This window comes from Eulemur rufifrons, chromosome 30 (genome assembly GCF_041146395.1).
Source record: "Eulemur rufifrons isolate Redbay chromosome 30, OSU_ERuf_1, whole genome shotgun sequence".
Classification (NCBI taxonomy): Eukaryota; Metazoa; Chordata; class Mammalia; order Primates; family Lemuridae; genus Eulemur; species Eulemur rufifrons.
In genome coordinates, this window is record NC_091012.1 from 98,804,325 (window position 1) to 98,830,270 (window position 25,946).

General features: G+C 45.8%; 1 protein-coding gene across 1 annotated transcript in view; it reads left to right on the forward strand.

Moving 5' to 3' along the window:
- Positions 1-16,353, forward strand: part of ITIH6 (inter-alpha-trypsin inhibitor heavy chain family member 6) — a 30,263-nt gene extending 13,910 nt beyond the window's left edge. Inside the window, exons 6-13 of the mRNA XM_069463941.1 lie at positions 272-388; positions 6,162-6,333; positions 7,071-9,104; positions 11,429-11,521; positions 12,577-12,612; positions 12,791-12,904; positions 13,889-14,266; positions 15,163-16,353. Of these exons, the coding sequence (XP_069320042.1) occupies positions 272-388; positions 6,162-6,333; positions 7,071-9,104; positions 11,429-11,521; positions 12,577-12,612; positions 12,791-12,904; positions 13,889-14,266; positions 15,163-15,374 (3,156 nt within the window). The 3' untranslated portion in view covers positions 15,375-16,353. The remainder of the gene's footprint in view (positions 1-271; positions 389-6,161; positions 6,334-7,070; positions 9,105-11,428; positions 11,522-12,576; positions 12,613-12,790; positions 12,905-13,888; positions 14,267-15,162) is intronic.
- The last annotated feature ends 9,593 nt before the right edge of the window (positions 16,354-25,946 follow it).

Below are 25,946 nucleotides of genomic sequence, written 5' to 3' on the forward strand. Positions count from 1 at the left end.
CACATCCTGATCCTTGGAGTCCTGGGCCGCAAACCAGTCTCCTTCACTGCACGGCTCTGGGCCAGGCCCTGGGATGAAGGTCTCAGCAGCAGAGACACAGTTCTGCTGAAGCAGGCGGACACTGAGCAAACAATCACACACAGGCCTACTTAACTGGAAACAGTGAGAAGTCCTAGGAAGCACAGAACAGGGAGATAGGAAGGAGAATAAGAGGGGCCCTGATTTAGGTTGGCTCGCACAGTCCTTTTTGGTTTTGCTTCTTTTTGTCCAGGTTTACGATGGCTATTTCATTCATTACTTCGCCCCCAGAGGCCTCCCGCCTGTCGAGAAGGACGTGGTGTTTGTTATTGACGTGAGCGGCTCCATGTTTGGTACCAAGATCAAGCAGGTAACAAGGACCCCTGGGACCTTTCTCAGTTCTGGCATGAGAAGTCCCGGAAAGCAGATCGTGCTGGAGCAATGGGACTTTGGGAGCAGAGATCCTACCATCATCCCATTACCCTTGGATCTGACCTGGGCCTGCCTTGGGTCCTGGTACCTAACATACCCATGTCGGCCTGTAGCCACAGAGTCCTAGGAGTTCCCATCGATCTGTGGGGACTGAACCCACGGAGACCCTCAAGCATAAGAGTGCATTGTTCAGAAGGTGCCAGGGTCATCGAACCCTCAAGCTAGAGTGCCCTGGCATCCGAGAATCCGGAACCAATAAAACCTCAGGTAATAGACATTCTGAGCTTTCCAGAGGCCACAGGTTTTGGGGTTTGTTAATGTTTTTTTACTTTAAAGGCCTAATGTGATAGAGTACTGGCATTATAGGGTTAGACCCCATAGAACCCTGAGGCCATATCCATTTTATTCTTATCGCACTGCACTTGTGAATCTGAATACTGAGGCCATAGACCAAAGCGACTTTCATGTTAGAGCCTGAATCCATAAAGTTCTGCAAGCAGCATTGCAAGCCATAATCCTCTGGGGCTCTAAGTTCAAGGGTCCTGGGATAGTATAGCCTTTGTACCTTAAAGCTTTTAACTGCAGAGTTCTCTGGACCGAAGGCTAAATGAGTTGTTTTGCCAGAGTCAGGCAACCTGAGGTAGAGGAAATACCCCAACCAGCTTCCAAGCCTTCAGTGTAGGTGAAGGAACATACTCAACTCCAGCCCTTTCTTACCTTCCTGTCCCATCCCACGGGGTCATAAGCTCAGAGGTACTTGTGAACTCATATCCTAGGGACAGCAGCTCACTAAAAGTATGAGACCTATTTATGACAATACAGCATGCTGTCTCTCAGCCCGCACGTTACCATCACATCAACTGGGTTTCTGTATGATAACAGGAGGTGACGGCTGATAGAACGTGAGTCTTAGATCCTACTACAGAAAGAGTCTCTTGGGAGGTCCAAACACAACAGGGGAGACAAAAACCTGGGCACTAAAAGGTATTTTATCCTCTGACACCTACCACTACTGCAAGTAAGAAACACATCCTAACTTTTAGCCAGATAAACATAAAGCCTCATATTAAATGCTTTATTTTAGTTCCTTTCCCTGATATATTATGTCTGGCTTTCAATATAAAATTTTAAGGCACGTTAAAAGGAAATAAATATTGTCTGAAGAGACATAACAAATGTCACAACCAGACTTAGATATGTCAGAGATGTTGGAATTATCCCCGTGGGAATTTAAATAAACTATGATTAATATGCTAAGGGCACTAATTGATAGAATGGACAACATGCAAGAATAAATGGGCTGTGTAAGCAGAGTTATTTAATCCCTATGAAAGTCTAAAGGAAATACTTGAAAATCAAAGACATTGTAATGAGAATGAAGAATGCCTTTGATTGATACATCATTAGACTGGATATGGCCAGGGGAATAAGTGAGCTTGAATACATGTCAATAAAAACTTCCCAAAGTGGAGAAGAAAAAGAAATCAGAATTCAAGCTGCCCTGAATATCCAAGAACTGTAGGACAATTACTAAAATGTAACATGAGCATAATGGGTATAAAAGAGGGAGAAGTAAGAGAGAAAGGAACAGAAGAACTATTTGAAATAATAGAGGATACAAATTTTCCAAAATAAATGATAGACACCAAACCACAGGTCCAGGAAGCTCATAGAACACCAAGCAGTATAAATAACAAAAAACTACACCTAGGAATATCATATTCAAATTGTGGAAAATTAAATACCAAGAGAAAATCTTTTTACAAAACTGGAAGAAAGGCCGGGCGCGGTGGCTCACGCCTGTAATCCTAGCACTCTGGGAGGCCGAGGTGGGCGGATCGTTTGAGCTCAGGAGTTCGAGACCAGCCTGAGCAAGAGCGAGACCCCATCTCTACTAAAAATAGAAAGAAATTATATGGACAGCTAAAAATATATATAGAAAAAATTAGCCGGGCATGGTGGTGCATGCCTGTAGTCCCAGCTACTCGGGAGGCTGAGACAGGAGGATCACTTGAGCTCAGGAGTTTGAGGTTGCTGTGAGCTAGGCTGACGCCACGGCACTCACTCTAGCCTGGGCAACAGAGTGAGACTCTGTCTCAAAAAAAAAAAACAAAAAACAAAAAACAAACAAACTGGAAGAAGAAAGCATCTTACCTATAGAGGAACAAGAATATGAATTACATCAAACTTCTCTTTATAAACCATGGGAGCAAGAAGAGAGTAGAGTGAAATATTTCAAGTGTTGAAGGAAAAAACACACCAGCCTAGAAGTATACATCAAGATTATCATTCCCAAGTGAAAGATAAATACTTTCTCAGAAAAACAAAAATTGAAGGAATTTTCACCATTAGACTTGCTTATCAAGAAATGGTAAAAGAATTTCTTCAGAGAAGGAAAATGGTATACCTCAGATGCTTGAATCTACCACTTCTAGTACTTTCATTTCTTTTCTTTCTTTCTTTCTTTCTTTCTTTCTTTCTTTCTTTCTTTTTTTTTGAGACAGTCTCATTCTGTTGCCTGGGTGAGTGCTGTGGTGTCAGCCTAGCTTACAGCAACCTCAAACTCCTGGGCTCAAGTGCTCCTCCTGCCTCAGCCTCCTGAGTAGCTGGGACTACAGGTGTGTGCCACCACACCCAGCTAATTTTTTCTATTTTTAGTAGAGACTAGAAACAGGGTCTCACTCTTGCTCAGGCTGGTCTCGAACTCCTGAGCTCAAGCCATCCCCCTGCCTCGGCCTCCCAGAGTGCTAAGATTACAGGCGTGAGCCACTGCACCCTTTGACTTTCTAATGAAAGAAAGAGTATTAGAGAAGGAATAAATGAAGGTAAAATAATATATTTTATTTCTCTTATTAACTGATTTAATAGATAATATTTCATTCAAAATAATAGCAATGATGTTTTCAGTGAATCTCGTTTATGAATATGTGAAATTAATGACAGTTATATTTTAAGGGATAAGAGTGAACAATTGGGAATAGTCCGTTTCAAGGTACTTGCACTATGCATAAAGCTGTATAGTGTTATTTGAACATGGGCTTGGATTAGTTGTAAAACATATATTGCAAATTTAGGGCAACCACTAAAATTTTTTATGTAAATAGATATGCTAAGTGATGAGAGACAATGGGATTATGTAAAATTCTCAATTAAGAGTGGAAGACAAAAAATAAGACTAAAGAATGAGAAAAATGAATAAAAACATTTTCAAATATGGCAAATATTAATCCAACTATATCAATAACCATTGTAAACATAAATGGTTTAAATATACTAATTAAAAGACAGAAACTGTCAGGATGGATAATAAAACAAGACCCAACTGTGTATTGTTTACAAGAAACTCACCCTAAATATAAAGACACAGATCAAAAGTAAAGGGATATAAAGAAAGATATACCATGCTAACATTAGAAGTGGGAAAGATGGCAGAGAGCTGAAGGATAAAAATCTATCTATTGAGTACAATGTACACTATTCTGGTGATGGGTACACTAAAGGCTCTGACTTCAGCATTATATAATTCAATTCATCCATGTAACAAAAAACACGTGTACCCCCTAAATTTATTGAAATTAAAAAGTAGTGGTGTGACTTCACAAAAAAAAAAAAAGAGAGAGAAAGATATACCATGCTAACTCAAATCGAAAGGTGAGGTAGCGATATTAATTTCAGAGAAAATAGACTTCAGAGCAAGGGAATTATTAGTGATAAACAGGTGCATTATATGATAATAAAGGAGTCAATTCTCCAAGAAGACATATCAATCCTTAATGTGTATGCACCTAGCAACATAGTACCAAAATATGTAAGTTAAAAACTGATAGAACTGGAAGGCAAAATAGATGAGTCCGCTATTAGAGCTAGAGACTTCACCATCTCTCTATCAGTAATTGACAGATCCAGAAGGCAGAAAATCAGTAAGGACATAGTTGAACTGAACAGAACCATTAATCAACTGGATCTAATTGACATTTCTAGAATACTCTATTCAACAACAGCAAAATACACAGTCTTCTCAAGTTCACATGGAACATTTACCAAGACAGACCAAATTCTGGACCATAAAACACACTTTAACAAATTTAAAAGAATACAAATCATACAACATATGCTCTCAGACCAAGTGGAATTAAACTAGAAATCAATAATACAAAGATAGCTGGGAACTCTCAAAATAATTGGAGATTAAACAACACACTTCTAAAAACATAATCTGTTCCTGGTTGACAAGAAGTTCTAACTTCTAGGCCCCCTTAGGCTCTCACTTTTCTATCACTGTTCTCAGGAAAGGCCATCCTCTTAAGTCTCAACCCTCTTAATGGAAACAAAAGTGTGATGCTTAGCTCCCTGTCCCAGGATGTGTGACCTATCCCCTGAGCTTTCCCTGTGGCAGGAAAGACTGTGATCCACTTAGAAGCATTGAAGCCATTTCCTATCAGTTTAAGGTGTAGAGGAAGGTAGATCTCAACTGTCCTTCCTGTGGTCTCTGAAATCCATACCTATGAAAAAGATTGAAGGTAAAATATTGTACTTGGGATCACTGGGTTTAACATGTCCCAAATGTGGATTTGAATCCCTGATCCATTAGTGACTAGCTGTGTGACCTTGAGCAGGTCACTCCACCTCTCTGAGCCTCGGTGTCATCACCTGTAACATGGGGACAATATTAGTACCTTCTTCATTGTGTTGCTGTGAGGATTAAATGAGCTGATGCACCTAAAGTGTTTAGCAGAGTGCCTGGAACATAGCAAGTGTCCCACAAATGGTACCTTATACTAGATCCTACATACTCTATTCCCTAAACTCCTATGCTAAGTATTGTCATGTAGAAGGGAGACAAGAAGAGTCCTAAGCCCTGCTCTTAGAGAGCTCAATATCTAGATGGAGGGTAAAAATATTTCACATAAGACAGTCAGCAAATAGTCTGGGACAGGAAATATCTGGGAGAGAAAGGCATGGGTCAGGGTAGGCAACTCAAGGAAGAGCTTTATAGAAAAGGAGCAACTGAAAGAACAGTGAAGATATGAATAAGTAAAGGGGCAGTTGAAGGGTATGCTATTTCATGGGCACAACAAGAGCAAAGTTATGGAGGTGAACTGAAATCTGGGTTATCTAGGGGCTGGTGAGAAGACAAGCCTGGAAGAAACAGAGGGTGAGGTAGACGGGCAGATTAGAGCAGAACCAAAAGATGCAAAGTCATTGAAAGTCAGCCATAAAGACCTGGAATCACAAAACTCCTAAACTTTAGGGTCCTGGAATCATTGAATCCTGGGTCATGCACATGGACTCTAGAGCTCTGAAAACATAGAGTTTGAACCTTCTGTGGGAGGTTCAATAGAACTTTCTTGATGATAGAAATGCCCTAAAATTCCATGCTGTGTAATACAGTAGCCACTGACCATATGGCTACTGCAAGTGAAGAAGTGAATTTTTAAAATTTTCTTCAACTTTAACTAATTTACATTGAAATTTAAATAGCTACATGTGGCTAGTACCTACCATATTGGACAATGCAGTTCTAGGCTTTGACTATAGAACCCATAGATAGAGCATTTTCACCTGAGAATCCTAGTTTCACAGAATGCTGGAGTCAGAAGATCTTAAGACCATACAACACTTAAACCTTAGCACCTTACGTAACATGTGCCTTTCAAACTCATAGACCTCAAGCCTTGTCCCATCCCCTTCATTTCATCCATATCCCACAGACTAAAAAGGCCATGAATGTGATCCTCGGTGACCTGCAGGCCAACGACTACTTCAACATCATCTCCTTTTCTGACACAGTTAGTGTCTGGAAAGCTGGAGGCTTGATCCAGGCCACCAACCAGAATGTCCACAGTGCCAAGGACTACTTGGGTCACATGGAAGCTGATGGTTGTAAGTATTAGACCTGCCCACCCAAATGGGCAGGCTGTGGTGATGTGGGAAATTTCTGAAACCCTCTCTTCATTCCCCCATCCTCCTCACCTCTCACAGAGCCTGAAATATCACTACTACATTTTACACAAACATTTCCTTCCATCCTCTGATTTCCCCTCCTATTTCCCTTTCCTTGTGGAGCAGAGCTGATTCTCCATGTATTTTAGGACACATTTCTCTTTGGGCCTGAGTTTTCTCCTCTTTAAAGCAAACATTCAGAAGAATTTGCTAAGAATTTTAAGACATCAATAACCTATATATTTATTTCCAAGCATTTGCTTAAGCTGCTGCCCCGATTCTGGCTTTTGATCAATCCTCTCTCAGATAATTACTGAAGTCTCCCCCACCCACCACCTCCCGTCAACTCAGCCCTTTCTTCCCTTGTAACAAGGAGTGGGGGTTCTATCCTTGGGTAGCTGCCAGTCTGACTAGGGAATGAAACATCCCCCCAGGAAACAGGCAAAAAACAGTCTGAGACAGGGAGTGATAAAATCCAAGGACATGTGGGCTCAACTGTCAGATCTCAGGGAGCTTGGGTGGGGGTGGGGGAGTTGGGAAGAAGCAGCAGCAGACCCAGCCTGAGCAAAAATGAGGAGACGTGACTGAGCCTGGGAGGTTGGCAAGGTGCCCAGTGTATCTGCAAAGGGGGTAAAAGTGACCAGAGAAGATGGTCTCACAATCTGCTCCCCAATTAGGGACCGACATCAACGCAGCTCTGCTGGCAGCTGCTTCAGTGCTGAACCATAGCAACCAGGAACCTGGGAGGGGCCCCAGTGTGGGGAGGATCCCTCTTATCATCTTCCTGACAGATGGGGAACCTACGGCCGGCGTGACAACCCCCAGTGTGATCCTCTCCAACATCCATCAAGCGCTAGGCCACAGGGTGTCCCTTTTCAGTTTGGCCTTTGGGGATGATGCTGACTTCCCACTGCTGCGTCGCCTGTCCCTGGAGAACCGGGGCATAGCCCGGCGCATATACGAGGACACTGATGCAGCTCTACAGCTGGAGGGACTCTACAAGGAGATCTCCATGCCTCTGCTGGCAGATGTGCGTCTGGACTACCTGGGTGGCTTGGTTGGGGCCTCCCCTTGGGCCCTTTTCCCCAACTACTTTGCTGGCTCGGAGCTGGTGGTGGCAGGCCAGGTGCAGCCAGGTGAGCAAGAGCTAGGCATCCACCTGGTAGCCCGTGGCCCCAAGGGTCAGCTTCTTGTGGCCCGCCACAGCGAAGGGGCCACCAACAGCAGCCAGAGGGCCTTTGGTTGCCCAGGGGAGCCATCTCCCAATGTGGCCCATTTTATCCGCCGCCTCTGGGCCTATGTCACCATTGGAGAGCTTCTGGAGGCACACTTCCAAGCTCGTGACACCACCACTCGCCACCTGCTGGCTGCCAAAGTCCTCAACCTGTCCCTTGAATACAACTTTGTCACACCTCTGACTTCACTGGTCATGGTGCAGCCCAAGGAGGACAGTGAGGAGGCCAGGAGACAGACCTTCACCGCAGCTGGGCCAAGCACCATCATGCCCTCACCCAGCAGCAGACATGGGCTAGGGACAAGCACACCTCAGCCAGCCTTAGTGCCCAAGATCTCCCCAAAATCAAGGCCTGCAAAACCAAAGTTCTACTTATCCTCCACTACTACTGCCTCTACCAAGAAGCCCATTTCTAAGGAGTTGGAGCCAATGGGCCATAGCCCTAGTACCCTACCAACCCCAGCACACCCAAAGCCCAAACTGCCAACGCAACAGGATTCTGGCATCCTGGCCCAGCCAACTCTCAGGACAAAATCTGCTGTCCTTGTGCCCTCAAATTCTGGTGTTCTATTGCCTCTGAAGCCCAGCAGTCCATCACACCAGAATCCTGGTATCGTATTACCCATGAATTCCAAGATACAAGTCCCACCTCTGAATCCTGGCACCCCAACCCTGCCCAAAGCTGGTACTATGAAACGTGTTACTCCACTGCATTCCAAACCTGGTGCTCCATTACACCCCCAGCCTGGGGTACATGCAGCACAGTCACCCAAAGGCCTGCCACAGCCCAGACCTGGAGGCTCCACACTTCAGATCCCCAAACACTCACCACACACCAGACCTAGGGTTCCCGCTCCCAAGACTCCAAACAAACTGCCACACCCCAGACCTGGGATCCTGTTACCCAAAACCCCGAAAATCCCATCACCTCTTAAACCTAGTGCCCCACTGCACCAAACTTCCACAAGCTTATCACTTTCCAAGCCTGGGACCCCAATGCCCCATACGCCCCAAATTCCACTTCCCCCTAGACCTGCCAGACCCAGGCCCCCACCTCCTCAGAGCCTAAGCACATTCCCAAACACAGTCTCAAGTCCCACAGGTCCCATCAGTACCATGACCACCTCTGTCCTTGGAGAACCCTTCCCTACCCTCTTTACCCCAATCTTGCCCACTGGAAGACTTTGGCATCAGCGTGACCTGCTGCTGGGGCCTCAGAACAGCAGGAAAGTCCTGGGACCGTCTGGGCCAGGAGCCCCAACAATGAGTCTACTTGACATCTCCAGGCCTACGACAGAAGGCAGCCCTCCAAACCTGCCGATCTTGCTGCCACCTTCCAGCACCTTCCCTGAGGCCATCAGTCTGCTCCTTCTCCCTGAGGAGCTAGAGCTGCTGTCTGAGTCAATGGTGGAGTCCAAGTTTGTGGAGTCCTTGAACCCACCAGCTTTCTATACCTTCCTCACTCCTGATGAAGATGGTGAGTGCCACAGGCAAGAGGTCAAGCCATGAGGGGGAGGTATGGATGGACAGCACCAGGAGCTGGGAGTCTAAAAGGCTTGTGCAGACTCCAGTGATAGGACAGCTGCTTTCTTGCTTGCTCTGAGACTTTGGGCCAGTTACTTAACTTCTCTGGGCCTCAGTACATAGGCACAGAATTAGAGGCCTTGGGAGAGGAGGAATGTTAAGACTAGTAAGATTAAACAGAAACAAATTGGTCAAGCTGTAGCTTTGACCTTTACTTTGTTGTACAAGAGAACTGCTGATACTTCCCAAGCAGGGGAGGGGTGCAGGAATATAAATTGGAGCATTACTGGGCAAGCCAGGTCTGCTTGGCTTTTCTGTGCTCTGTGAACAGCCCTGCTTAATGAGAGGGATAGAAAAATTGGGGAAGATGATGAAAATTATCTTTAAATTTTCTGAAGACTATGAAATAATAACAGTTAACATTTGTGAGCTCTTCCTATGTGTAGGCACTGCTCTACATATTGTACTTGTAGTCTTTCATGTAACCCTCACAAGAAACTGTTAATATGCACATTTTACACATAGGGAAAGTGAAGCACAAAGAGGTGAAGTAACTTGTTCAATGTCACACAGCTAGTCAGAGATTTGAACCCATACAATCTGGTCCTAGAATGAAGGTGATTTGCCACTTAGAAGGGGTGACATTTCCTGGGTGGCCTTACAAGGCAGGATTAGAACCAGTTGAGGGTGCCAGTAAGTCATAGGGATGCAAATTTGGGCATGACATCCTGGACACACCTCTCTCCCTCGCCCCCTCCAATATCCCATTTATCTTCACTTCCCAGCAATGTTATCTCTATTTTTTTCTTTTAATTTTTTATTTCTCTTTATTCCTCTCCCTTTTTTTTTTTTTTTTTTTTTTTTTTTGAGACAGGGTCTCACTCTTGCTCAGACTGGTCTCGAACTCCTGACCTTGAGCGATCCTCCTGCCTCCCAGAGTGCTAGGATTACAGGAGTGAGCCACCACGCCCGGCAGCAGTGTTATCTCTAATATGTTAATATATCCCACATCCATCCACTTCTCACTACCCGAATTGTCACTATCCTAGGGCAGACCAGCATTGCATCTCACCTAGAAAACTGCTCTAGCCTTCTCACTGTTCTCCCTGCTTCCTCTCCTGTCCTGCTACAGGCCATTCTTTCCCAGCAGCCTAAAGGATCTTTTAAAGACACAAATCTCTTCATGCCCCTTCCCTACTTAATCCCCTTCAAGGGTTTCCCATCACACTTAGAAAGAAGTCCAAAGTCCTCTTCATGGCCTACAAGGCCCTGCATGATCTGCCCCCTACCCTCATCTCTCTGACCTCACCTTCTCCCACTCTCCCACCCACTCTCTGAACTCCAGCTCCAATAGTCACCGCTCTGCTCCTCCAGTGGGTGCCCTCCCCCACCTCCACTTGGGGACTTCTTTCAAGCTCCCGCTGCTTGACAGTCGAGTCGCCTGACCTGCCTCACCCTGTCCCTTCCTACTGCCCTCAACCCTTCCATTGCCCCTGGAACTCCAGCTCATGCCTTAGATCTCAGCTCAGATCTCTTTACCCACCCTCCCCCTACAGGCTACTTCAACTCCCTTAGTCACTCTGTTACTTTTTGTGATAGCATTTATCGCCATTTGTGATTACAATTTCATTCACGTCTGCCTCCCCCACTAAACTATGAGCTTCACCAGGTTAGATACCATGTCTTACTTTTTTTTTTTTTACCACCATATCCCTGATGCCTAAGCAGTGCCTGAAGGAATGAATGAACAAATGAATGTATAAATGCTATGAGGAAGAACTTTGAACATATCTGAGCTTGAAAGACTAAGAGGCTGTGAAGAGTTTAAGGTCCCAGTCCTGGAGATGGGCAGATAAGTCTGGGAAGCCAGTGAGGGCTCTCCTGGTCAGAAGGAAAGTGGGACCTTTGGTGGGCCCAGGACATCTTTCTCTCTCTCTCTCTCTCTCTCTTTTTTTTTTTTTTTTTTTTTTTTTGCGACAGAGTCTCACTCTTTTGACCAGGCTAGAGTACAGTGGCATCATCCTAGATCACTGCAACCTCAAACTCCTAGGATCAAGAGATCCTCCTGCATCAGCCTCCTGAGCAGTTGAGGCTACACAGGTGCCACTATGTCCTGCTAATTTTTCTAATTTTTGTAGAAATGGGGTCTCGCTATGTTACCCAGGATGGTCTTGAACTCCTGGCCTCAAAGTGATCCTCCTGCCTCAGCCTCCCAAAGTGCTGGGATTACAGGCATGAGAAACTGTGCCAGCCTTTTATTTCTTTTGTGCTTGGCAGGAAGCCCACATTGGGATGGCAATTCTGAGGAGATCCTGAGAGGAGCTGGAGGCACCATGGAATCTCAGGGAAATTCTGTGGGGCTAGCAAAAGGTAAGCAAAAAGCTCCCCTGGCAAAGATCCCCTAAGGCTTAATTACATTCTATTTGAATTCTCATTAACATTGTGGGAGCCCAGAGAGGGGCAATGTGTTAGTTTTCTATTGCAGTGTAACAAATTACCACAAATTTAGCAGCTTAAAACAACACCCATTAATTATCTCACAGTTCTGTAGGTTAGAAGTCTAGACACAGTTTAGTTGGATTCTCTGCTCAGGGTCTCTCAAGACTGAAGTCAAGGTGTCTGTCAGACTGAGTTCTTGTCCTCTTCCACACTCATTCACGTTGTTGGCAGAATTCAGTTCTTTGTGTTTTGGGGACTGAGGTCCCTGTTTCCTTTTAGCTGTTGGCTGGGGGCATCACTCTCAGCTCCTAGAGGTGACCTAAGGCCACTCTCAGGTGGCATAGATCTCCTACATTCCTTACCACATGGCCCCTTCCATCTTCAAAGGCAGCCATGGAGCATCCCCCTCATGGCAAGCCCTTCTCACACTTCAAACCTCTCTGACATCTCTGTCTTTGACCTCTAGATCCAGATTTAAAGGGCTCACATGACTAGGCCAGGCCCACCTGAATAATCTCCCTTTCTTGAGGTCAACAGGGCCATATGACATAACCTATTTCTGGGAGTGATAGCTCATCATATTCACAGCTCTGTGGATTTTACGGGGTGTGTACACCAAGGGATCTTGGGGGCCACCTTAGAATTCTACCTGACACATGCACAGAGCAAGAGGAAACAGCATTTGAGCCAGCCTTGAAAGATAACTAGAAATTGATCCTTGGTAGTTAAGGGAAAGGAAAATATTCCAGGTGGCAGGAAAAACAGGAGCAAATGGATACTAGCAAGAGAAGGCAGGGCACTCATAAGAATAGTTTGGTTGGGTGGTAGTATAAAGAAAAGACTGGAGATCTAGTCGGGGGCTAGATTTCAGGAAAGCCTTAAATGCTGAACTCAGGAATTTGACCGTTATCTGGGAGGAAGTCCCAGAGTTCTTAAGAATGTGGTAGATCAATCCCTCAGCAACACAGTCCCTCTCTCCTTTGCAGGCACGTCTCCAAGCATCTTCACCTTCTCCTCCTCAGGTAAGCCAGCCACCCCCATGGCCCTCCTGCATGAGTACAGGACAGCTTGTGCACTGGGGCTGGGGCTGGGCTTTCTCTCTGGGGAAATAGACCTGGCCCCTTTCCTTTCTCCCTTCCCTGTTCTCCCTTCCATTGCTTCCAGGGTCATAACTTTAGAGTTGCATCTCCTGCCTTGCAGTGGATGGGGACCCCCACTTTGTGATCCACATCCCACGCTCAGAAGAGAGGATCTGCTTCACACTAGATGGGCGCCCAGGGGACCTGCTGCAGCTCATAGAAGACCCAAAGACAGGTGAGAGCCCCAAGGACTCCATCCCTACACAACACCACAGCCAGATATACTCATGTCAATACCCCCGGACATTTGTGCACCAATACCTCAGACACACAGCAGTGTGCCTCATTAACACACAGTAACGCACAGGAACACACATGAAAACACACACAAATACACTCGGACAAACACCAAGACACTCACAAATACACACACACACTAGGGCCTACAGTAAACTCACACAAATACACACCCAGACACATATTTTGACACTCCTCACACCCACAAAAATGCAAGTATGCATTCAGACACACAGTGGTACACAATATATGCCCAGATGTACACAATGACATGCATATCAACACACTCAGACACACAGGCCCTGATACCCCCAGATTCATCCCAATTCCCAAGAATTCAACACACACAGGTGGCACATATACTCTGCTATTCTAGTCACATGAAACACACTGATGCACAGGAAATACCCACCAAGACACACACCGACACACATCCAGATGTGTGCACACCGACACCCCAGATACATATCAGTACACACCACCACACAACCAGATGCACACAATATGCACTATTGCACCAAGATATATAACACCAACGTATCCAGAGGCACACATAAACATACAACCAAAAAATGCACACTCTAACATACCACTTTCTCCAAACAAGCACATGTACCCATATGCCCAGAGATACTCATAGGAATATAACCAAACACCCACACTATACACACTCAGAGGCAAACACACTTATATGCATGCAAACAGCTGCACTGAGGTGAGTGCATACACACATACTATATTCCCCCACCTCACACGCTGCTCAGGAAGGAGCAGCTGGGTGGACCATGGCAGAAGCATTTTTTCTCAGAAGCAAGCCCTCTAACTAAAAATCCATACTACTTCCATCTGCCGGTGCTGTGCGTGACCATGTAAATGACCATGTGAAAGCCCCTGCTCCAGGCCTGCACTGCCCTCCCTCCAGGGCTGCATGTGACTGGGAAGCTGCTTGGGGCACCTTCAAGGCCAGGCCACAAGAACCAGACCCGCACCTACTTCCAGATCATCACAGTCACTACAGGCAAACCCCAGGCCTACACTATCATCATCAGCCGCAGTTCCATATCTGTGCGAGGTGAGGGTACCTTGCGCCTGTCCTGGGACCAGCCTGCCCTGCTGCGGAGGCCCCACCTGAAGCTGCATGTGGCTGCTGCAGGCCGCCTCACCCTACGCCTTGGGCCCTACCTTGAGTTCCTAGTCCTCAGGCACCGCTACAGACACCCCAGCACCCTGCAACTACCCCACCTGGGGTTCTACGTGGTCAATGGCTCAGGCCTCAGCCCCTCGGCCCGTGGACTGATGGGTAAGTATGGCTGAGGCTGAGAGGGTCCAGTCCCAAGAAAGACCCTGCCAGGGTGAAAGGCACCTATACCCCAACCATGAAGAGGAATGGGAGCCAGGCTCTGCCATTGGGGAACTTCTGGTCTGGGGAGAGGACAGACCCAGACATGAATAGTGACTACAGGCAGGGATCAGTACTGGACAGAAAGCAGCCCAGGGAGCTAGAGGAATCCAGGGTGGGGGATCTTGCTTGGCCTCAGAGCTCAAGAAACACCTCCCAGAGGAGGGAGACCCAACCACGCTGTGCCTGAAAGGCTGAGCATGTGTGGAGGACAGGAACAGAAGTCAGAAAAGATGGAGCTGGAGTGGTCAGAGATGAATGTCGGGATGAGGAATTTGGCTTTATCCTGAAGGCAGCGAGGAGCCATGAAAAGTTATAAGCAGAGGAAAGACATAGCCAGATTTGGGTATTACAAAGGTCCCTCTGGAGGCTGCTGTGGAGGGAGGTTGCAGGAGGCCAGACTGTAGGTAAGGAGACACTGGCAGAGACCTGAAGCAGAGGCCCATGCCAATCAGTTTGGGCAGCAATAGTGGGTTGAACAGATATTTTTACCTCCTATGGGCCTCTCCCCTCCTCTCCTCTGTTTCCCTCCAATTGTCATGTCTTCTACTCCAAGCCTGGCTGTCCCTCTTCCTCTGCCATCTCATCCACCTTGCTTCCCTACTTCCATACTACACTCCTGTCCCATCTGGCTCCCGCACATTTCCCACAATGCCCAGCCTGTTCCCTCCTCTGCACCTTTGCTGCCCTCTTGTCTCCCACGTTTCCCTCTGGATTTCTTGCTTTAGGCTCCTCTCAGAGCTCTGAGCAGGGGTTGGGGCCACTGTCCTGACCAGCGCTTCATCTCTCTCCCTCAGGGCAGTTCCAGAACGCAGATGTCTGGCTGGTGACAGGGCCTACGGGGCCATGCCTGCGGAGGCCCCATGGCCCAGATGTGCCTGTGTTTCTAGGCAAGAGGCTGCTGAAGGATTCACCAAGGCTGCTGCCCCGGTGGGCTTCCTGCTGGCTGGTGAAGCGCTCTCATGTAGAGCAGCTACTGGGCCACCCCTATTTGGCTTATGTCCTATAATGTCTCCTGAACTCCAGAGCCAGGAGACCTGAATTTGGGAGATCCAGAGACCGGGGCATGGGGTGAGCCAGGGACAAAGACCTGGGGACACAGAGGCACGCAAAGGGACACACACACTGACACATGTGCTAAGGGACACATAAACAAGGATACATAAACACACAGGTATGCAGACCTGTGGGCCTAGAGGCTTAGGGACTTCTGTCGCTCCACGGTCCTTCCTGTCTCCAAACTCTACTCCCTCCAAATCTGTCTCTACAACAGCCATAGTGACTTTCTTAAAACAAAAACCTGACTGAGTCACCAGTCCTGCTCACAACCTTCCCCGGCTCCCATGGTGTTTAGGGCTCGCAGAGTTTCCCTAGCAACCCATGCTCTGTCCCATCGCTGGACCTTTGCATGTGCTTTTTTCCCTGTTTGAGACATTCTTCCTTTGCTTCATGCAGGTAAATTTAATTCATCCTTCAAGTCTTAGTTGTCACTTCCTCTGACCCCTCCCCTAGATTGTTTGGGCCTCTTCTCTCTGTTCCCATAGCCCATCTCCACCCCTTCCAAGCTCACAGCATTTATCATACTATGTAGTTAATCATCTATTTACTTGTCTGGATCCCTAATCTAGACTGTGAGCCCTCTGAGGGCAAGAACCTTTTCTGAATCATCTATGTATCCCCAATGTTGGGCACATAATAGGTGCTTAGTAAATATTTGCTGGATGATGAATGAATTAGTGAATGAAAAAAAAAAGGATCCCATGGCACAGCAGTAGCCATATATGTATATACTCACAACCAAGACATAGGATCACACACAGAAAGGCAGCAACAAGGACACAGACTTGGATGGGGAAATAGAGGGACAGAGACTTATGGAAACACAGGCACAGGGATCATGAAACAAAGAAACATGGACATAAGGACACACAGACATACAAAGAAGGGGACAGGGAGCCAGAGTGACAGCATCAGGGACATGACCCAGAAGAAAAGAAACAGATGCTCTCTTATTGGGCCTTTGTGTCTCCATGGTTTTGAGTTACTGTCGCTGTCACAAAGAGGCAAGGAGACAAAAATAAGGTCACTCAGGTACAGACACACAATGACTAATGTGGAGACACTGAAACATAACAACATACAAACTAAGAGATAGATATACACAGAGATTCACAGACACAAGAGCAGAGGGATCAAGACACACAGAGACTCAGAGACACAGGTAACCAGGGAGACACTGGTCAGGACCATAGTCCAAGACACCGAAGACAGAGAAGTAGAAACACAGATACATTGACATGCTGACTTACAGACACAGGGCCAGAGACATACAAGGGATGTAGAAACAGAGATATTGCACAGACCCAGACTTGATTACAAAGATAGGGACGTAGGCAGAGGAACACACTAAAAGTGAGATAGGAGCACAGTCTCATATGTTCAGAAATCCAGAGACAAAGACAAGGAGACTCAGACACCTGAACAGTGACAAGCAAAGAGATAGGAATCAGGACAGATAACAGAGACATAGAATAGTCAAGGCGTAGACCCAGGTACAACAATGGGGACATTGTGACACAGTGACACAGACATAGGAATTCAGAGACAGAGACCCTAGAATAAGTAAACATGGGGTTGTGAACCCACAAACACAGTCACATGGACACAGGCTAGACCCAGGGACAGAAACACAGGGACATATCTGGGAAGATAGAGACAAGAACAAAGAAACCTAGACATGTAGAAACAGACACACAGAATATAAACAAATGGACAGAAACATAGCAACCAGGAACTCTATCCAGAGAGGCAGAGATGCAAAGGCATAGAATCAAGATTCATCTGGGGACACCAGAAATGGTGGCACACAAACAGGCAACCAAGGCCATAAATGAAGGGTTGGGGACAGTGAATCAGACCCAGGGACACAGAGATAGTGGCTCAGAGATTAAAAGACATGAATCTAGACACCAAACACAAACAGAGAGGCAGGGACACAGAAGTGATGAGTCAGATCAAAACTAAACCAGGGACAGAGTGAGACAGAAAGAGAAACAGATGCGGAAAGACACCCATACTTATAGAAACAGGAACATGGTCATGGGAACCCAGAGAAAAATACCCAGGAACTGATAAAAAGAGGCATCCAATCGCAGAACAACTTAAGACACAGTCACAGTAACATAAAGAAACACTAATACAGAGATGTTGACAAAACCTGGAGAAAATAGATGGAGAAGAGGATAAATACTAAAACAGACAGAAACACAGACATGGACAGCAAAGTTCCAGGGATGCACGGACTCAGGGACTCACCAACACAGGGCACACCGAAGGAGGCATATGCAGATTTAGGAACACATAGGCACTGGAACAGAGGCTCAGAAACACCTCAACATGAGAATACAGACACTCAGGGACACATACTGGACCACGGAGGTTCAGGGACATGCAAAGACTAGGGGATGCCCAGAGACAGGAACACACAGACATTCCAGCACAGAGGCTCATGGGCATCCAGATACAGAGATGCACAGACACTAGATCATATGCAAAGACTCAAGGACATGTAAAGATTCAGGGATATGCAGACTCAGGGATGCACAGGATTCAGAGACATATAAAGAATCAAGAACACACAAAAACTCAGCAATGCACAGAAATAGGGATGCACAAACACTTGAACACAGAGGCTTATTGGATGCCCAGACACTGAGACATAGAATGGGCATATAGAGACAGAGAGACACAGACACCAGGACAGAGGCTCAGGAAATGAAAAACTCAAACATATCCAAGAACAAGGATGCACAGACACTAAAATACAGAGATCATGGACACCCAGAGACAAGGACAGGAGCAAGGGAATACAGAGACTCAGGGGCACCCTGAGATAGGGATATACAGACACAGAAACACAGAGGCTAATAGGATGTAGGACATAGGGATGCAGAAAGAATGGGACACAGAAGCTCACAGACTCACAGACTTATAGAGAACCAAAGACTTACAGATATGGGACAACAATATACATAGAAATCACAGACACCAGAACAGAGACATTGGAACACATAAACATTGGAAAACTGAAATATGTAAACACTGGAACACAGCCAGATACTTGCCATACAGATATTAAGACACATACAGCCACTGGGAAACATAGGTATCCACTAAAACCCACACAGACACTGGTATGTACTGATATGTAACACGCACAGACACTAGAACAGATGTCAGAACACACAAGGACACTGGAACACAGAGACAATGGGACCAGACACTGGTACGGCAGTTCTGGTACACACAGACACTGGGTTACACAGACAGAGGGACACACAGAACCTGGAACACACATGCCACTGGGACACAGGAAACTGGGGCACAGAGACTGCAGCATACCAAAACTGAAGCTCAGAGACACAGCAACATGCTGGCACTGGGACACACAGACAATAAGGGCCACAGACAGAGGGACATAAAAAGACACTGAAACACCCAGATGCTGGGACTCAAACAGTAGAACAAGCAAACATTGGGATATACAGACACTGAATTGAGGTACACTGGCACTGGGGCCTACAGAAACTGGGACACACACACTGGAACATACAGTCATTGCGGCATATACAAACAGTGTGACTACACAGAACTGGGCCATACAGACACTGGGGCAAACATACATTCTGACACATGGACACTGGGATACAGACGTGGAGGTACACAGAAAAGCTGAAACTAAGAGACAATGCAACATGCAATGGTCACCAGGGTGCACAAACACTGGAACATATAGAAACTGAGGAACACAGATACTGGGAAATATACACACAGCAAGACATACAGACTCTGGAACATGCAGTCATTAGGACATAAACAGATATTGGGACACCCAGGCATTAGAGTACAGAGAGGCTGTGGTCTGCAGACACTGGGACACACAGTCACTGTGACATATAGACACTGAGTGCAGACATGAAGACCCATAGAAACTAGAACACACAGTCACTGGTGCATAGTCAGGTAAAGAGAAAATGGAATTTATAGACATTGGGGTACATAGACACTGGGATACGTAAACATTGAGACACACAGACACTTGGATATACTGAGACACTGGAGGATACAATCACTGGGACACTCAGACACTGGGGAAAAAAAGACACTGGTGCATAGACACTAAGACAAACAGACACTGGGACACACAGACACTGAAACACACAGACTGACACAGACATTGTAGCACACAGATACTGGAACACACGATGCTGGGGTACTTAGAAACTGGGACATACAGAAAATATTCAGACACCGGAATACACAGTCACTGGAACACACAGATACTGGCACACGCAGACACTGGGATATGCAGAGACAAACACACATAAACTGGGGTGCTGGCACCAAGGCACAAAAAGATACTGAAACACATAGACACACTGCAATGTGGTTACTTTGGAACACACAGTCACTGGAACACACAAACGCTGGGACCTATAGAAACAAGAGTAAACAGGAAATGGTATATGCAGAATCTAAGAAACATGGAAACTAGGACATACGCAAACACTGAGATACACAGACATTGGCACTCCAGACACTGAGACATACAGATGTTGAGGTAAAAAAATAAAACACTGATACACAGACACTGGGACATACAGACAGTTGGACATAGACACACACACACACACACACACACACACCAATGATAGTGGTACATAGAGACACAGGGATACAGGCACTAAGGCACACAGAATTACTGAAACTAGAGGCACAATGCAACATGCTGCCACTAGAGTGCATAGACAGTGGGACACACTGACACTAAGAAATACAGACAGTGAAACATACACAGACCCAGAGACACACAGACATTGGGACATAAGAGAGACATCCTAAATCACAGACACAGTGGTATACTGACACTGATATATAGAGACTCTGGAACACAAAGACACTGGGTCACACAGACACTTATCAACATTGACACTAAGACATACACAGATCCTAGGACACAGATACTGCCACTTAAAGATATGGAGTTAAATCAAAATTGGGAGATACACATCTGGGACACACAGACTTTGGGACATGTAGATACTGGGATACACAGATGTGGAGACACACAGACACTAGGATACAGAGATGGAGGCACACAGAAACTGAAGCTGAGAGACACAATGCGGCATACTGACGCTGGGGCACGCTGGCAATGAAAAACACAGATACTGTGACATACACAGACTCAGAGGCACAATTACTAAGAAATACACAGATATTGTGACTCACCCTCAATGGGACACCCAGACACTGGGACACACAAACACTGGGCCATACACGTACTTGTACGTACATAGGCACTGGGACACACAGAATCTGAAGAACACAGACACTTTGACATAAACACAACAAGAAATACAGGCACAGAGATATGCATTCATTGGGACAAACACAGATTCGGGGACATAAAGACACTGCCACATACATATACCAAAATACACAGATTCTTGGGCATAAAGATGCTAGGACACACAGACACTGGAGTACAAAGACCTGAGACACACAGTCAGAAAGACATACAGACATTGACACAGAAACTGACTGGAACATATAGTCAGTGGGACATACACAGACACTAGGACACATAGACACTGGAACTTACAAACATGGAGATACACTGACATTGGGACACACAGACACTCTTTTCAAAGACATAGAGACACACACAGACACTATTACAAAAACGTTAGGGCACACACACTGGGATACAGACACTGAGGTACACAAACACTGAAACTTAGATACATAACCAACACGCTGCCACTGTGACACACAGACTCAGTGGGCAAACATTAGTGCACTCAGTTACAGAGCTGAAGAGAAATTGAGATACGCAGACGTTGTGGTACTTAGACACTGAGACGCATAGCCCTTAAGACACACAGACACTTAGATATACAGAGACGTGGTGATCTACAGTCACCGAGACACTCAGACACACAGACAGAGGTGCATAAACATTAGGTCACACAGACACTGGGATATACAGGCACTGGGAACACAGATACTGGTGCACACACACAGGATACACAGACATGAGGACACAGCAACACTGGGACATTCACAGACTCTGTAATACACAGACGCCAGAAAACACAGGCATTGGGATGCATAAATAATGGGGCACGCAGACACCAGGATGCACAGGCACTGGGACACAGAAACTGAGACACACACACACTTAGACTTACAGAGACACTAAGACACACAGACATTTGGCCATACAGTCATTGGTAAATACCCAACACTGGGACATACAGAAAATAGGATGTACTGACACTGGGAAATAGACATTAGGAGATACAGACAATGAGGCGTATTGACTGGTACACACAACCCCAAGTACACACGGTCAATAGACATACACACACACACACTGAGACACACAAATACTGGAACACACAGACTGGGACAGTCATTGAAACATAACCAAACCCTGAGACACACAGATATTAGGAAACACAGACACGGAGATGCACAGCTACTGGGACATATTGGAACTGGGAAAACAAAGACACCGAAATACACACAGATGTTGAGACACGCAAATGCTGTCCAATACAGTCATTGGGACATCACAGACACTGGGGTGCAGAGACACTGGCACCTACACATGGGGTAAACACCCCCACCAGGAAACATAGATGCTGGGATATACAGACACTGACCCTAAGACACATAGACACCTGGGCATAGAGAAAAACTAGGCCATATAGTCACTGGGACACTGAGATAGTGGAACACAAAGACACTAGGACATAAAGACACTAGGATGCACAGAAACTGAAACATAAATTTGGACACATAGTCACTGAGATATACTCAAACATTATGATACTCAGACATTGGAACACAAAGACACTGGGATACACAAACAATGGGACATACAGACAGTAAGGTTAATAGACAATGAAACACAAAGTCTGAGAAACACAAAAAATCTGAGGTGCTCTTGATGCCAGGCCTTGCAGAACCAGAGTGCTTTACCGTTGGCAAAGAGGACGAAAGGAGAGAATAGGGGAAGAAGGGGTGTCATGCTGAGTCCTGAGACAGGAGGGCACAAGAGTGCTCCGTATGAGGAGAGTGCTGGCTGGAGAGGAAGATGGATAGCAGGGGAAAACAAGTGAAGTAGGAGAAGGGAATGTGGATGAGAAATGTGAGCTATCGCCCAGGGCGAGTAGAACCGGTGCAGCCTGGGGCAAAGGGTGGAGGTGTGTAAAGCCAGACTTGAGGGAGAGGAGAGGAGGGGAAAGGATGGGCCTTGCTGAGGTGTTAGTGGATGGGAATGAATGAACACAAAGGCTCCATGCTTGGCTCACATGCACACCCTTCATTCATTCATTCAACAAACTTTCATCACAGGCTTCCTCTGTGCCCAACCCTGTGCTGGGCCCTAGGACAAAATAGATAATGTGACCCAGGCCCTGCCTTCCAGGAACACTGGGTCTACTTGGGGGTACAAATATTGAAGCAGACAATGATTACACAATATGAGCAAGGCTAGGACAGAAGTGAGCACTGGGGTCTGAGGGAGCCCCACATGCTCAGGTAATCCCTGTTTGAAGTCAGGGCAGACTTTCCAGAGAAGGCAATACCAAGACCTGGTCTAGAAGGACAAAGAAGAATTAGTCAAAGAGGAGACAGTGGCAGGGAAGAGCATTTCAGACATAGGGATTATCTTGATTTTGGGCTGAAAGATTCATTCTTTTATTCATTCATTAATTCAATTAACATTAGTGAGCACCTAGTATTATACCAAGCACTGTGCTCCCTGCTGGAAATTTGGAAGTGAACAACTGGACATGATCCATACATTCATAGAGCTTACCTTCTACAAGGGAGTAGATGAAACTGACAAAATTTTTGTAGGGACCAATTCAGCATAGGAGGAATAGAGAGGTCAAGGACAGGAAAGGAGGATGAGAAGATGTGAGAAGGAGGCAGAAGCCAGATCATAGAGATTCATGTGGATCATGATATTTAGACCAGAGAAGTGGCAAGGCATTGGAGAGATGAGGGTAGATTGCAGAGATAGTAAAGATGACTGATTTGATTGCAGGTGAGGGAGAGAAAGGAGTCTAGCATGACTTCCATGTTTATTTCTAGCTTGGGCAACTGGCTGAATGTTGAAGCCATTTCCTGAGATGGGGAAACACAGGAGAAGAAGCAGGCTTTGATGGGGAGCATATATTAGTTTAAGATATCTATGGGCCTCCCAAAACATTTCATCATTAATTAATCTCACCTCTTTCTCCAAACATCTTGAGATTTCATAGATCTCTTTATTAGGATGCTTTTGGTTGCAAGCTACAGAAAATACAACTGAAAGTGCTTTGGTAAAGGGAATTTATTGGCTTATGTAACTGAAAAAGAATTCAGTAGTACAGTGGGATTCAGATGACTGCTGAATCAGTCTAGCTGCTTAATGATGTCACCAAGGATCCAGCTTCTTTCCATCTCTCCATTCTGCCTTCCGCAGAGCCACTCTATCCTAAGCTTGGCTCCCGGATCACAGTGTGACTGCCATCTGCGGCAACCATTGAACAGAAGTCCTGGGCCTCACTCTAACTTGGGTACATGCCCACCTCACAACCGATCATTGTGTCCTGGGACATGAGGCTGTGCTAACTGGCTTAGGCCAAATCTGGGTCCATCCTTGGATGTAAGGGTTGTGTCAATCCCAGCCAACTGCATGGCTGCTACATGTTGGATGAGGAGTGAAATGGAATGGATGCCAGGCCGACTACCAAGTATATCGTTACATTAAAACAAATCGTTTAGCTATAATAAACACTGTAAATTAGGTCAAAGGAATAAGTACCCAGTAATGGGGGAGCAATTGTACCAGAAGATCCAGATAAGATAAAGCTATTACAGTGCAGCCAAAAGGTTGAGTTTCTTAGAAGCCATGGCACAAAATGACAACACAACATAGGAATGGGCGCTGAAGATGCTCCTCTTGTAGCAGTTTCTTCACAGTAACTGATGTCATAACAGTCACATCCCCTGTCTCCTTATGTAAGTCAGGCAGAATTTGCAATTTGGCAATGCCACTATTAACAGAGGATAAAAGTAAGGCCAAGAAAGTATGCATGACTTACTTTGGAGGACAAATCAAGTCAATGGCAGAGCCAGGACTAGAATCCCCAATGTGTCAGTTCTTTCCTATTAGCAATAGAAATAAACTCTGGCTGATTTAAGCAGAAAGGAATTTGCTAAACAGGTATTAGATAGCTCACAGAGTCTGGAAGTGATGGAAAACCAGGTACAGAGGCAATATAGCCAGGAATGATGCCCAAAAATCCCACCTCAGAAGTTTCTCAGCAGAAACACTGTTCATGACACCACTGGAAACTGGATGCCACCATTTGCAGTGCCCACACCACCAACACTGTACACTTCCACTGCCTCTGGAAATCAGACATAGCATCTGCAGCTGCATTCACCCATCACTAGAGTAGATTTCATGCATTTCCTGCTTCCTTAAGCATTAACTCCTGATTCCAAAGCATAAATTAATCCAATTGATGGAGTTTAGTCATGTGCCCAAGTCCTAGTTTCAAAGGAGGCTGGAGATGTTAGTAGGTAGCCTTTTCAGCATCTGTGGTAGCAGGTAGGCTCTACCTCATAAGATAGCAGATTACCAAGCACAGGAAAAGAATTGGTAACCAAAAATAATAGTAAATACTCACTGTATCTGGCTTACTTCCACTCTACCCAGGGCTTCTAGAGTGGAGCCACCTACTCTTCAACCAGTTGCTCAATAAGCATTTCCCACATATGATAAGCTAACAACACTAGGAATGCAATGTGGGAGTTGAGAGAGAGAGATCCTCCCTGTCCTCCTTCCAGGCTAATCAGAGTGCTTCACCCACATGGAAGCTCTTTGGAAAATAGCACCAAATCCTCTGGAACAAGGTTAAAGACTTGGAGGGCTGCCAGAGGAAGTAAGACTTGATCTGGACTTTCAAAGATGGGTAGGCTTCAGAAAACAAGAGAAAGGGAAGAGAACATTGCATTTTTGTCCTTACCCTTAATCTTCTTATCTGGTCCCTACCTGGTCACTGTCTGTTCACACTGGACCCAGAAAACTCTTAGGATGCCTAGAGGATGGCAGGATCCTAGTCCAGGATCCTAGTGTCTTCAGGATTCCTGGACTAGAATTTAAGGACTACTCTGAGGCCAAGAGCAAACAGACACAGGGTACAAAAGGCTGGATAGTACAGAGCAGAGTGTCCAGCAACAGTCTCCTCCACTGTCACCCACTTGAGTGGGTATGCACACACACCATTTCCTTCTCCCTTGCTATGTGACCTCAGGTGAATGAGTTCCCCCCTCTGAGTCTCAGTCTCTGCTTTGTAAAATGGAGAAAATCAATCCTATTTTGCAGGGTTATGAGGTTGAACTATATGTGTTTACATACACATATGCATATTTATAGTGTCCAGCTCAAGGTCTGGCGTATAAATGGTATTTGATGATACGATTATTTCTTACAAAAAATCAGAGGTAGGAGGAA